The sequence below is a fragment of the Takifugu rubripes genome, chromosome 1 (assembly GCF_901000725.2).
Source record: "Takifugu rubripes chromosome 1, fTakRub1.2, whole genome shotgun sequence".
In the NCBI taxonomy this organism is placed as follows: Eukaryota; Metazoa; Chordata; class Actinopteri; order Tetraodontiformes; family Tetraodontidae; genus Takifugu; species Takifugu rubripes.
This window is the reverse complement of record NC_042285.1, coordinates 25,398,759-25,411,390: the sequence shown is the minus strand read 5'-3', so window position 1 is coordinate 25,411,390 and position 12,632 is coordinate 25,398,759. Positions and strand designations below refer to the sequence as shown.

Below are 12,632 nucleotides of genomic sequence, written 5' to 3'. Positions count from 1 at the left end.
CCTCCCGCGTTTGTCAAAAAAAACTAAAACAAAGATTAAAAATACATATTTCTCATCAGACAGCCAGGAATATATAATTATGGGCACAAAAGCCCCCCTTCTCTCTTCTCCTGTTTTTCCTTCTTCCCCATCTTTGACGGTGCGACATGCGTGATTTTGACAGCATTTAGATGGGATCAGCCAATCACCGCAGCTCGGAATTTCATACCTCAATATGATTGGTGGATTCTTCCCCCTTCGTCTAAATTCCCCTCGCTGACCAATCACAGCGCTCAATCTTTGACATCCGGCAGGTTGATCCCGCCTCCTCGTTTTTTTTCGCTCATTAAATTGCGCGCAACCGCTCTCACGCTACTGTATATAACAACTTATACATACTATAATGTTACTGAACCATTACTGCTAATAAAGTAACGAAACTACAGCGTTGTCAGTAAAGTAAGTGTGAAATAGACTTCCACCCCCCCCATCAAAATGTCGCTCCACTGTGTTGCATCATACACGGAGACTGGGGGCACTAGAAAGGGAGGAGTGGTATTACATTTCACTGTGCCAGCGGTTCCACGTCTCTGGAATCGTTTCACTGCTATTTGGATTGATTCATTCCAGGTTTGTGCTAAATGTTTTTGTTACCAATGATAAAAGAATTTGTTGGCCTATGGGCCGCAGTGATTTTGGGTTCTAACCATTACCTTATAGTGTTCTCTGTGTAAAACTCTTTTTTTTCTCATTTATCAGTAATCTCTTACACTTTTCTTACTATTTATGTATATACTGTATATATGTCTTATTTTATTTTATTTATCTTATTCTAGTGTTGTCTTCTTTATGTTGAATGTCGCAGCGTCACACCAAGACAAATTCCTAGCTTGTGTAATACTGTGTATTACATGAACAATGGCAATAAATCTGATTCAATTCAATTCCTTTACTTGTTTTTCAAGGGAACAGTGCAAACCTGAACTACCACATCTACCTTTGGAAGGACTCAGTCCCTGGAATCAAGACCGGGCCGCTGCTGCTGTCACAGCTGAACCTTCAACTTTGCACACGTACACAGGGGAGTTGGTTCATTGTGTGAACAGCAACTACGAGAAGGTGTTTGGCAGTAAACCTTTTCCAGGGTTTTCACCACCTGCAAAATATACAGGTAGTGTCGAATGTACCTGTGTGCATTGTTTTTATTTGAGTTTAGGATGGTTCTGTTCAAAATTTCCTGATGTAATATTTTCTCAGGGGAACCCATTGGGGTGCAGTACTTGCTGAGGCAGAATAATTAACCTCTACAAGACATGCACCCCAATTCTGAGGAGACATCCCAGTTGCTGGGGGAGTTGGATGTTGAGGAGCCAAAAGATGCAGATGAGGGATTTTTTTTTTTTTGGGAGACGGGAAGCTACACTTGCCGATCTAATGGTTTCAGATCCCATCACAGAAATCCCCCCTCCTTCAGCTGTCCTTTGTCCTTCAGCCGTGCCTCCTCCACATTTTATTTTCCAGGCTGTAAACAACCACAGCATTCCTGGAATGGACCGTGTAGATGAACTGGCTGAATACTTGGTGGCGCTACGTGAGCAGGCAGGATTGGATTGACCCTGAACAATGAACATGTTAGCACCATTCTGGGTTTGTGGCAGAGTCTTGACAAATTTGGCAAAGACAGGATTGTTTATGCTGCAAGACATCAGGACCGGTTGCTAACTGGATGCTTCAGGTCTCCTAGAAAGAAGGCTGTGTTCACTCCTGGAGTCCAAAGCACAAAATGGTGTGTTCTTGGCTGAAGTGGTTCACCAGCTCAGTGGCCAAACTGTTGTCGCCTGATTGAAATGTCAGGCGAACATTTGTCCGTGGAAACATCAGCATACTGTAAAAAAAAACAACACTTTTGATTGTCAAGGAGTTTTCTTTCCCTCCAGAAAATGGGAAAATAGAAATACTATTGTAAAAAAATTACCAAAAAAATTCTTGCATAAAAATATTCAACTATTTACATCATTCCCAACTGACTATTTACAAATTATTGACTTTTTTTTTTTCACGTCTTCCAGCCACTGCTCTTTTGACAAGTGTTCTGTACTGGGACAGAACACTTTGCCCCGGTACTGGGTGTGGCCAGTTTCAGCGTTGCGGAACTCCCCACATCTTTTGCATTTATTTCCGCTGTCTGTACGCTTATACGGCCTCTTTGATGGAAGAATGGTGGCAGAACCTGGGGTGATGAGGGGACCCTGCATAAAGGTCACCGGTACAACCAATTGAAGCACCCCAGCTGGTGGCAAAAGCTGAGGTACCACAAAAGGTACTGGTGCTGGTGCGGGTGCTGGGGCTATAGCAAAGAGCTTCCTTTTTGCTCTTTGCTGTGCCTGGCCTGCCATACTGACAGGCAGCTGGTACTGGAGCTCCTCCCGTGCTTGCATGGGCTCTGCAGGAAGCACTCTTGCCTCCTGAAGAGGCTGTGTGGACACTGGGAGGGCTGTAGGCAGGACAGCGCCCTGCAGCCTCATGGAGAGCTTCAGTCCTTTTTGCCTCCGGTTGTGCCACTGGATGAGGGTGTTCTGGTTCACCTCAACCAGTTGAATGTCTGTATCCTGCATCACAAGCGCATTGCCAGTGACAAGCTGTCTGATTCGATGGTAGTCCCTCAGAATTATAGACCACCTCGAATCAGTCTTCTTGCCACGTTTCAAGGGGCTTGGATGCAGGTTGCACAACCTTATGAAAATGTTCTCAACCAGCCGGCAGCAGTCAGGCCACTGGGCAGGAACGCTACTTGCCCCCAGCGTACAGCGAGTGGTGCTCTCCACACCAGGGGTTGTTGAGGGCTTCTTAGGTGTTCTAAATCGGCCTCTCAACAGTCTGCCCTGGTGCCGTGCAGCATAAACCACCTGCTGTTTGTCATAGTCCTGCAGGTTCTGCCACAGGGAGATGATGCTGTCGGTCTGCTGCTGGTTTAAAAAGAGGGCTGTCTGCTCCCGAAGCTCCACCAGGTACTCGCCAAGGCTGTCCACGTGCTGGTACCCAGGCCTGTTTTTGTCATCAACAACCTGTGCAAATGATAAAACATTTTAGATAAGAATATAAAGCCTTCACTGACACTGAACATTGACAATATGTGACTGTATAAACGTAATGTTTTTAAAAATTGTACAGCGCTATACTCATACATTCTAAAAAGCATTCTGTCACCTACCACATCTTCAGCTGCAGCTACAGATGTAGTAGCTGGAGCGCTGGTATGCAGCACAGATGGGTTGGCAGCCACTGATGACCTGGGTGCTGTGGCGCTTGGAGCTGCCGGTGTGGAAGGCTTGGGAGCTGTGATGGTGGGTGTCCAGGGTGCCGGGGACGAGACAACTGATGTGGCCACAGTGGCAGTAGGAGGTATAGAGGGCTCAAGGACCTCGACTACTGTCGGATCTTGTGGGAGGTCAGAGAAACCCTCCTCTTCCTCCACGCTGTCCACCACATCATGCTCTTCAATAAGCTGAGCCATCTCCTCTGAATCGGGGTGCATATCTTGCAGTGCCTGGCCAGTCTGCCTGAAGAGATACTGCATCCCGATGAGCTCTCCTGAAATAACAATGATTCATACACCGTCAGAAAAATTAATAAAATATTTGAATATTTAGTGACATCACTCATGAGCTCACGTGTGCTTACCGGTGTAACGGGAGGGTGGGCAGAACTCCGGTACCAACTTCCTGCTGAACAGCCTCTGGTAATTGCTGTTCACACAGTGAAGCAGGTCACCAGAGTAACTGCGGAGAGCAGATGACCCAGAGGAGAGGGCTGCAGCATCATGGTCCTGGTTCCACCTGTGCAGCCCTTCCAACAGGTAAATTTGAAAATTTACACTGTTGGCAGAGGTCCCTGGAAATGCATGGTAAAAAAATTAAAATGATGAAAATGTTATTGGATTGGTTTAGATTACACAACACACGAGTCTCTCAGACACACACCTGGAATGAACCGGTTCAGGTGGTGGCGGTGAAAAGACTCCAGAGATGTCGAGCCCCTTGCACATCTATAAATGGGGAGAATCACTCCTCCCTTTGAGAGCTCCCCTGTCTTGATGTACAGAGCAACACCTGGCAGATCCTGGATGCACTTTACGTGCTTCTTCTGGACCCTCCAGATGTGCTCCATCCTCTCGCTGTCAAGCAGGGGAACTCCAAGGGAGTCATTGCCTCTGCTTCCCATCAAGGTATGTAGCAGCTCCTCCACCAGCTGGACGGTGGTCTCCTCCCCACGTGTCCTTCTCCGGCAATGCAGAGTCAGCTCCTCCCTCGACAGATGCTTGTGGATGTCGCCAGTAGGGACAGACGAGCCCTGCGCCCTGAACTGCTGCTCTTTAGCTTCACACAACCGAGCTAAATCAGCAGCATCCCACTCAAATATGCACGCCGATAGACGTGACATAAAAAGTGGATACAGCTGATGAGCATTGGTTGTGCAGCCCACAGCGAGTCGGTGCATAAAGTGCCAGATATCCAGCCTGATGGCAAGTTCTGGCCATCCACTGAATCTGGCACTCATCTTTGTCTCTCCCAACTGGGCGCAGCAACCACAATCAACATAGAGGAGCACAGGGGGATCCACACCAGCCTCCTGGAATCTTCTCATTAGACCTGCAGCCATCAGGTCCAGGCCTGCTCCCTCCTGAGCGGTCATCACACTCATGAGTATCTGGCCATACTCATTGCCAACTGAAGTCAGCCAGAGTGCTGTCCCCTCTGCTGTCCCTGCCAACTTCTTTGTGATCTGAAACACATAAAATGTATAGGACCTCTGTGATGATGACTGAGAAAAATGGCGTGCTAATTGCAATTATATAATAATATATCTAATGTCAGCAGACACTTTTAGAAATATTTTTATTAACCTTTTTTGTGGAATCCATTTTTAAAATGGATCCGTAAACGGATGTGAGCCGGGCCTGGATGTCCTCCATCCTCGTCAGGATGTCCTGGCTGTAAACTGACAGCAGCCACTTACAGCTAGGCACCACAGCAGGTTGTGGAGGCTCAGGGAAGACCGTGGGCAACAGTCCTGGCCGCTGGAGGAAGTCCACACACTCCGTGGTGTACCGTGCCACTCGGTTCAGCCACTCTTCTGTGTGGTTCTCCCTCAGCTGCTTCAGGAGACGAGTCGGACTGTTGCCCAGTCCTCTGTCCCGCAGAAGCCGGATCACCCTTATATCACAAGCGTACCTTGGATATAGATAGAAAACATATCAGTAAGAATATTGTACAAACTTGTGTGTAAGACATGGCGAGAAAGAAAATACTCACTTTCGTGTAAGGATGACCCTAAATTCTGACCGATGTGCCAGGTCCAGTTGTGTGAGCACAGTCTGGCTCCATGACACATGGGAGGATCTACATTTATTGCAGATTAAAGTTTCTGCCACCATGTTGTAGGTCCGATCTACATCCAGAACCTGCCGTGCCCTCTTATGCAGGCCCGCACCAGTTAGTTGGTGCAGCCCACAGCCCTGGTTGGGACAGACCACCTTCACCTTCCACAACTTGTATGGCATCCAGACAAGAAGTGGATGGGCAAAAAAGCGGTCTGGACCTGGAGCCTGATTATACACCCCGCTGGGCTGAGGTGGGAAGTACCAGAGCTTTAGGTGGTCCTGAAGCTCCAGCTTTCCCTTGGGTCCAGTTCGGAAAAGCCGCTTAGAAATCCATTTATGGTCTTCAACCGGCAAGGTCTCTGACCATAAACGGGGCAGCTGATTTCCTGCTGGCGTCCCAAGAGTGGACTCAAGAGGGCTGGAGGCAGCAGTCTATACAAAAGACAAAACAGAACCAAATCAACAAAACGACAATACAGCCGACACTGTTAATAACCACATCTCATGCTCTACACAACATTAAATTAAATCTAGTATTACTTACAGACACAGTGGCAGACACTCCTGAAGAAGACGGGGAACTGTGGACAGGAGCTGGTGGAGTCTGTAGACAAAAGGAAAAGAAGACACTCACATTTGAGGCAATCTGATTTTTGATAATTTTTAAATGTGAATAACTATCCAAATACCATTGCCAGGGTCAAGACTGGGGTCCCTCGGACATCGCTGCCTGCAGGGCTTTGCTGCAGGGCAGGAGCAGGAGCTTGAGAGACAGCTGCTGCAGCTGGCTGTCCCTTCATGACGGAGCAGAAGCATCATTACTTAACTCATTGCATTAACTGCACTTTACAAATAAACTAAACTGAAACGAACTCACACACACACACACACACACACACACACACACTGTTACCTTCTGTACGTGGAACCCACAGATGCAATTTATCATGTCCCCGAACAAGGATCTTTGTCCATGGGACATCTTTGGGCACTTCTCAATCTGAAAACAACAGTAATTTGCTTAAAAGGTTTTTCATACATCTTAAAAGATTGCTTCTCTTTTTTAGTAATTACAAATTTACATTATACCACATTTATTCAACCTAGAAATTATAAATCCTTGGAATTAATATAGGGCCCAATTTCTATCAGTATTAATAGTATAATTTAATAAGCTACTTACCTTTTTATACAAATCAAACCATTTTCTTTGTCGGGGGGCTGGCCTGTTGCCCTCCCTTGCAGGCCAGACCCCAGTGCTGGCAAACTGACCAAGGCGAGACATCCACTCTCCGTCTCCCATCGCCTTGTGTGATTTCTTTGCTGCTGCCTTTGATGACATAAATACACAGACATTATTTAAATGCATGCCATCAACATAAACGTATGAGCAGACATTAGGGGTCATGCCCTGAACCCACCGACGGCATCTGCATGAGAGTGTGTGAACATTTGACGCTCAGATCAGCAGCATGTCATGTATTTAACTTTATGGAATGAAAGAGGGCTGCAGCTTTTTTCCTCTCACTCTACTGTATATAATAATTTATACATACTATAATGTTACTGAACCATTACTGCTAATAAAGTAACGAAACTACAGCGTTGTCAGTAAAGTAAGTGTGAAATAGACTTCCACTCCCTCCCCCATCAAAATGTCGCTCCACTGTAGTAGCAGCAGTGGGGGTGGGGGTGTACAGGCCACAACAACGTAATAAAGGAGTTAATACTCGACACTGCTAAAATCTCACAAGCGCACACTTTAGCCGGTGGATGACTCTATTGTAGTTTTGCAAAAACCCGTCGACGTATTAGCAACTAGCGGCTAGCGAAGACTCGCTAAACACGAACATATAACATGACAAAATCGAAAACAACGCTAGTTCTCCCGAATGATATAATCATCCATTTCGTGTGTGTCGCTAAACACTCACCATGTCAATATTGTTTATTTGCCGCTTTCTACGAAGATATGAACGAACAGCGGTTGTGCGCAATTTAATGAGCGAAAAAAAAACGAGGAGGCGGGATCAACCTGCCGGTTTTCAAAAATTGGGCGCTGTGATTGGTCAACGAGGGGAATTTAACCGAAGGGGAAGGATCCACCAATCATATTGAGGTATGAAATTCGCAGCTGCGGTGATTGGCTGATCTCGTTTAAAAGCTCTCAAAATTACGCAGGTCGCAGTCTCCCCTGGAGGCGTGCGTTCGAATACCACTTCTGACATTAGCTTTTGGACTATGCCAGAAGACTAACAACGCAATTCCCATTCACGTCAAGAGAAAATATGAGATCAGCGCTCTGTTTAATTTTAATATTATATAATATAGTATTTTGGCAGTAATTTCTTACCAGAACTGCTATATAAATAAAGATTTCTGCTGTGCGGACATTCAGACATTTTTACAGGCAACCACACGTTTAGGCGTGGGTTTGAATCCCACTTCTGACATTCCTACTGTAATTGTAATATCCCACTTACTGTTGCAAGAAAAAAAGCCTCTATGAAAATTTAACAATAATATTTCGTATCCACTGGTTAATTGCTGCCTTTTAAATAATTCAGTAAGTCAAACAGCAAGAACAAATACATCAAATACAAATAAAAGAAGGAAGTATACAAAGCCTGAAGTTTGGAGAAGTGGAAAAAGAAAAACACACTTGCAATTCCTTAGTGTTAAATTTCATTTCATTTTCACTTTCTATGTTGCTGCCATATTTGGGGGCAGCAGCCTAAGAAGAGAAGCCCAGACTTCCCTCTCCCCAGCTACCTCTTCCAGCTCATCCGGAGGGATCCCCAGGCGTTCCCAGGCCAGTCGAGAGACATAGTCTCACCAACGTGTCCTGGGTCTTCCCGGGGGTCTCCTACCGGAGGGACATGCCCTGAAGACCTCACCAGGGAGGCGTCCAGGGGGCATCCTAACTAGATGCCCAAGCCACCTCATCTGGCTCCTCTCAACGCGGAGGAGCAGCAGGTCTACTCCGAGTTCCTCCCAGATGGCAGAGCTTCTCACCCTATCTCTAAGGGAGAGCCCAGCCACCCTACGGAGGAAGCTCATTTCAGCCCATGTACCCGTGATCTTGTTCATTACCCAAAGCTCATTACCATAGAGCAGGAGAGCTCAGAACCTGGGTTCCATGTCAGGATGGCCGAGCGGTCTAAGGCGCTGCGTTCAGGTCGCAGTCTCCTCTGGAGGCGTGGGTTCGAATCCCACTTCTGACATTTTAGTAGCTGTTGCAAGAAAAAAAGCCTGTATGAAAATTTCACAATAATATCGCGTATCCACTGGTTAATTGCTGCCTTTTAAATAATTCAGAAAGTCGAACAGCAAGAACAAATACATCAAATACAAATAAAAGAAGGAAGTATACAAAGCCTGAAGTTTCATCCAAGTGGAAAAAGAAAAACAGCAAATTTTTTGCTATTCCTCAGTGTCAAATTTCATTTTCACTTTCTATGTTGCTGCCATATTTGCAAGGGCATATCTTTTCAAAACAAGAAAACAGAGAAGACAGACATGAACCGGACACTGTTTAAATGTTAAAATCTGCAAAGCAGACAGCTCACAGCTGGAGAATCATTCAAATGAAACATTTTCCACTCCAGTTAAGTGCTTCTGCTGCTGCTGGTGGTGGTGGTTGTTGGGGGACTCAAAATAAAAGTAACATGGTGAGCAACATGTGGATTCTACTAAAGCCCAAACATGGTGGAGCAGCCAAGGTAGAATTGGAGGTTGTTCCTCCAGAGTTTTGGAGGTGAGTAGGCTCCACCTTGCAGTAGAAACATGACGCTGCGAGAAGGCGAGGTGGATGGTCACTGTAACCAGATCAGACCTGTTACCTTCCTGTTTATACCAGCCTGCATGTGCAAAGTGTTTTGGAATAATCTGGTGTGAAGGGAGAAGTTGCCAAACAAACTGTGGGGAGAAGATCGATAAAAATGTTTTATATCTTCAATAATAATTGGTCTCAAAAATTTGGATTTGATAACTTAAAAAGTTCTCAAAAGTTGATAACTTTTTTTTCTGTACGCCAAGAGACGCATCCCTGTGTATGTCTGATGTTAGATGTCTGTGTAGATTCTCAATCATCCAGGTCATAATTATCTAAGGTGGTTTGCTTTGTCAACTGGACTTTTTTTTCTTCTCTTTTGAAGACGTTTCGCCTTCTATCCATAAGGCTTCTTCAGTTCTGAACTCGCTGGGGACAGAGCTTAAAATATAGCCCTTGTGGACCATAAAGCCCTTGTGCTAATGATCTGGGTGGTCACCTGAGAGTCGTTGGCAGGGTCGTTCAACCTAGTTTCAGTTGGTGTGTCTCCCCTTTGTCTGCTGGCTCACATGGTGGTGAGTAACCAGGTCTCCTAAAATGGTGTGAACGTTTGGTTTGTTGTTGGAAGGAGTGGAGTACTGCATTGTATGTGGGTAATAGGAAGTGCCATAGCCCGGCATCTCTGTTTAATGATGGTTTTTCAGTACCCATACTTGGCTGTCCTTAAAGGAGTGCCCGCTCTCCTTTAGGTGTAAGTGGACTGCTGAGTCCTAACCTGAAGAGGTGGCACACAGTAGTAGCCACTGGTTCTCCACGGTCTGGCTCATGCTTTATTGTGTTTCTGATCAGACATGAAAGTGGGTAGACAAATATTACAGACCAACGTTGCAATTTTCAGTTCAAAATTGCTTGAAACTTAAACAAAGAATATTCAGAATGTATTCTGGAAAGTTTTACTCTTATAATTTACCAACAGCAAACGTGCACCTTGCTCCTTCTCACGACAGCTGGCGTGAAACACAAGCCTATATGTCGCTGCAATTGACATGTGCAGTACAGCAATGATCCGCCAGATGGCAACCGCACCACATTAATAAGAATATGTCAGGCTGGCGTTTCCTGGACACGCCAGGAGATGTTGCAATTACTGTTGCGGTCTCTCGGTATGTCTCTGAGTTAAAGTTTGCTGCTATATAGCATTTGTCCAACAGAGCATCCATCCATCTTCTACCGCTTATCCGGGGTCGGGTCGCGGGGGCAGCAGCCTAAGAAGAGAAGCCCAGACTTCCCTCTCCCCAGCTACCTCTTCCAGCTCATCCGGAGGGATCCCCAGGCGTTCCCAGGCCAGTCGAGAGACATAGTCTCTCCAACGTGTCCTGGGTCTTCCCGGGGGTCTCCTACCGGAGGGACATGCCCTGAAGACCTCACCAGGGAGGCGTCCAGGGGTCATCCTAACTAGATGCCCAAGCCACCTCATCTGGCTCCTCTCAACGCGGAGGAGCAGCAGGTCTACTCCGAGTTCCTCCCAGATGGCAGAGCTTCTCACCCTATCTCTAAGGGAGAGCCCAGCCACCCTACGGAGGAAGCTCATTTCGGCCCGTGTACCCGTGATCTTGTTCTTTCGGTCATTACCCAAAGCTCATTACCATAGAGCAGGAGAGCTCAGAACCTGGGTTCCATGTCAGGATGGCCGAGCGGTCTAAGGCGCTGCGTTCAGGTCGCAGTCTCCTCTGGAGGCGTGGGTTCAAATCCCACTTCTGACATTTTAGTAGCTGTTGCAAGAAAAAAAGCCTCTATGAAAATTTCACAATAATATCACGTATCCACTGGTTAATTGCTGCCTTTTAAAGTCGAACAGCAAGAACAAATACATCAAATACAAATAAAAGAAGGAAGTATACAAAGCCTGAAGTTTCATCCAAGTGGAAAAAGAAAAACAGCAAATTATTTGCAATTCCTCAGTGTCAAATTTCATTTTCACTTTCTATGTTGCTGCCATATTTGCAAGGGCATATCTTTTCAAAACAAGAAAACAGAGAAGACAGACATGAATCGGACACTGTTCAAATGTTAAAATCTGCAAAGCAGACAGCTCACAGCTGGAGAATCATTCAAATGGAACATTTTCCACTCCAGTTAAGTGCTTCTGCTGCTGCTGGTGGTGGTGGTTGTTGGGGGACTCAAAATAAAAGTAACATGGTGAGCAACATGTGGATTCTACTAAAGCCCAAACATGGTGGAGCAGCCAAGGTAGAATTGGAGGTTGTTCCTCCAGAGTTTTGGAGGTGAGTAGGCTCCACCTTGCAGTAGAAACATGACGCTGCGAGAAGGCGAGGTGGATGGTCACTGTAACCAGATCAGACCTGTTACCTTCCTGTTTATACCAGCCTGCATGTGCAAAGTGTTTTGGAATAATCTGGTGTGAAGGGAGAAGTTGCCAAACAAACTGTGGGGAGAAGATCGATAAAAATGTTTTATATCTTCAATAATAATTGGTTTCAAAGTTTTGGATTTTTCAAAAGTTGATAATTTACACTGGGCTAATCAAAAACTGTTTTGCAAAATTAGCTTTTTTAAATGAAGACTATCACATGAATTATAATAATTCATGGTGAATTTGAAAAGCTTAAATCCAGAACATTCTTGTCCAAACAAATGGAGGAAGCCAAAGCAGACTTTCTGAAAGAAATTTGGCTGGAATGAGCCTATAAAGTGCAGATGATAAAAAAAACCATGAGCCCGTCCCATTATGAGCCAGGTTCAACAGCACTCATTCTTAAACGGACATTGCAACAATAATTAATGAAGGTCTAAATTTTTTTATTTTTTTTAAAACAAAACCTAACAACCGTGTAACATCATCAAATCTCAAAACAAATGTCAGAAAACACTCCCAGAACTGTGGAAAAGCCCTAATATGACTTACGACGTGGCAAAAAACATCTGTGCTGCCTCAGCTTCCTCAACACCCAGAGGGTTTGATTAAGTGAACGGTAGAGCTGCTAAATGCTGTTAAATCATGTTCCAAAGTTACAGGCAAGAGGAGGCTGCAGGGCCACCTGAAAGCACACATTTCCTTCTGGAGAGTCTCCCAGATGTGATACAAGCAAAAAAGCCATTGTGGCTTTCACACTGCCCCACACTGAATTTAAAGAGAAAAAAATGGACCTGAAAAATGAAAACACATTCAAAAAAATGTGCAAAAACTCTCAAATGCATCATTTTGCTTTAAAAGGTCATGTATACTTTATTGTAAACTCTAAGTATCTACTTTGGTCCGACCAGAGTTAACAAGCAGCATTTGTTGACCTCAGTGTACTTTATGAGTTCACTCAAATTGTAGGGCACATTCACGACAACCGCTGAATGCAACTTTATCCCCACATGTGAGACATACATCAAGGCGTTTGGAGGCGTTCTGACAGTTATTGGGATGCCAGTACAAAGGCCAAAACGCCATGTAAACTCAAACGCTGACTGTCAACAAGGAAGGAAACACTG

The 12,632-nt window shown here is 45.3% G+C and overlaps 1 protein-coding gene and 2 non-coding genes across 3 annotated transcripts in view; 2 read left to right on the top strand and 1 right to left on the bottom strand.

Annotated features, from left to right (window-relative positions):
* Positions 1 to 2,006: 2,006 nt before the first annotated feature.
* The window catches only part of LOC115252713 (uncharacterized), a 26,036-nt gene continuing 15,410 nt past the window's right edge, over positions 2,007 to 12,632 (bottom strand). The window contains exons 3-12 of the mRNA XM_029848627.1: positions 6,543 to 6,689; positions 6,273 to 6,359; positions 6,049 to 6,153; positions 5,904 to 5,963; positions 5,292 to 5,791; positions 4,883 to 5,210; positions 3,960 to 4,761; positions 3,661 to 3,870; positions 3,191 to 3,570; positions 2,007 to 3,044 (exon numbers count right to left, since the gene is read on the bottom strand). Coding sequence (XP_029704487.1) covers positions 2,007 to 3,044; positions 3,191 to 3,570; positions 3,661 to 3,870; positions 3,960 to 4,761; positions 4,883 to 5,210; positions 5,292 to 5,791; positions 5,904 to 5,963; positions 6,049 to 6,153; positions 6,273 to 6,359; positions 6,543 to 6,689 — 3,657 coding nt within the window. The remainder of the gene's footprint in view (positions 3,045 to 3,190; positions 3,571 to 3,660; positions 3,871 to 3,959; positions 4,762 to 4,882; positions 5,211 to 5,291; positions 5,792 to 5,903; positions 5,964 to 6,048; positions 6,154 to 6,272; positions 6,360 to 6,542; positions 6,690 to 12,632) is intronic.
* trnal-cag (transfer RNA leucine (anticodon CAG)) lies at positions 8,501 to 8,583 on the top strand. Its single transcript has one exon. It is a non-coding gene; the product is annotated as a tRNA-Leu (tRNA).
* trnal-cag (transfer RNA leucine (anticodon CAG)) lies at positions 10,812 to 10,894 on the top strand. The gene has a single exon. It is a non-coding gene; the product is annotated as a tRNA-Leu (tRNA).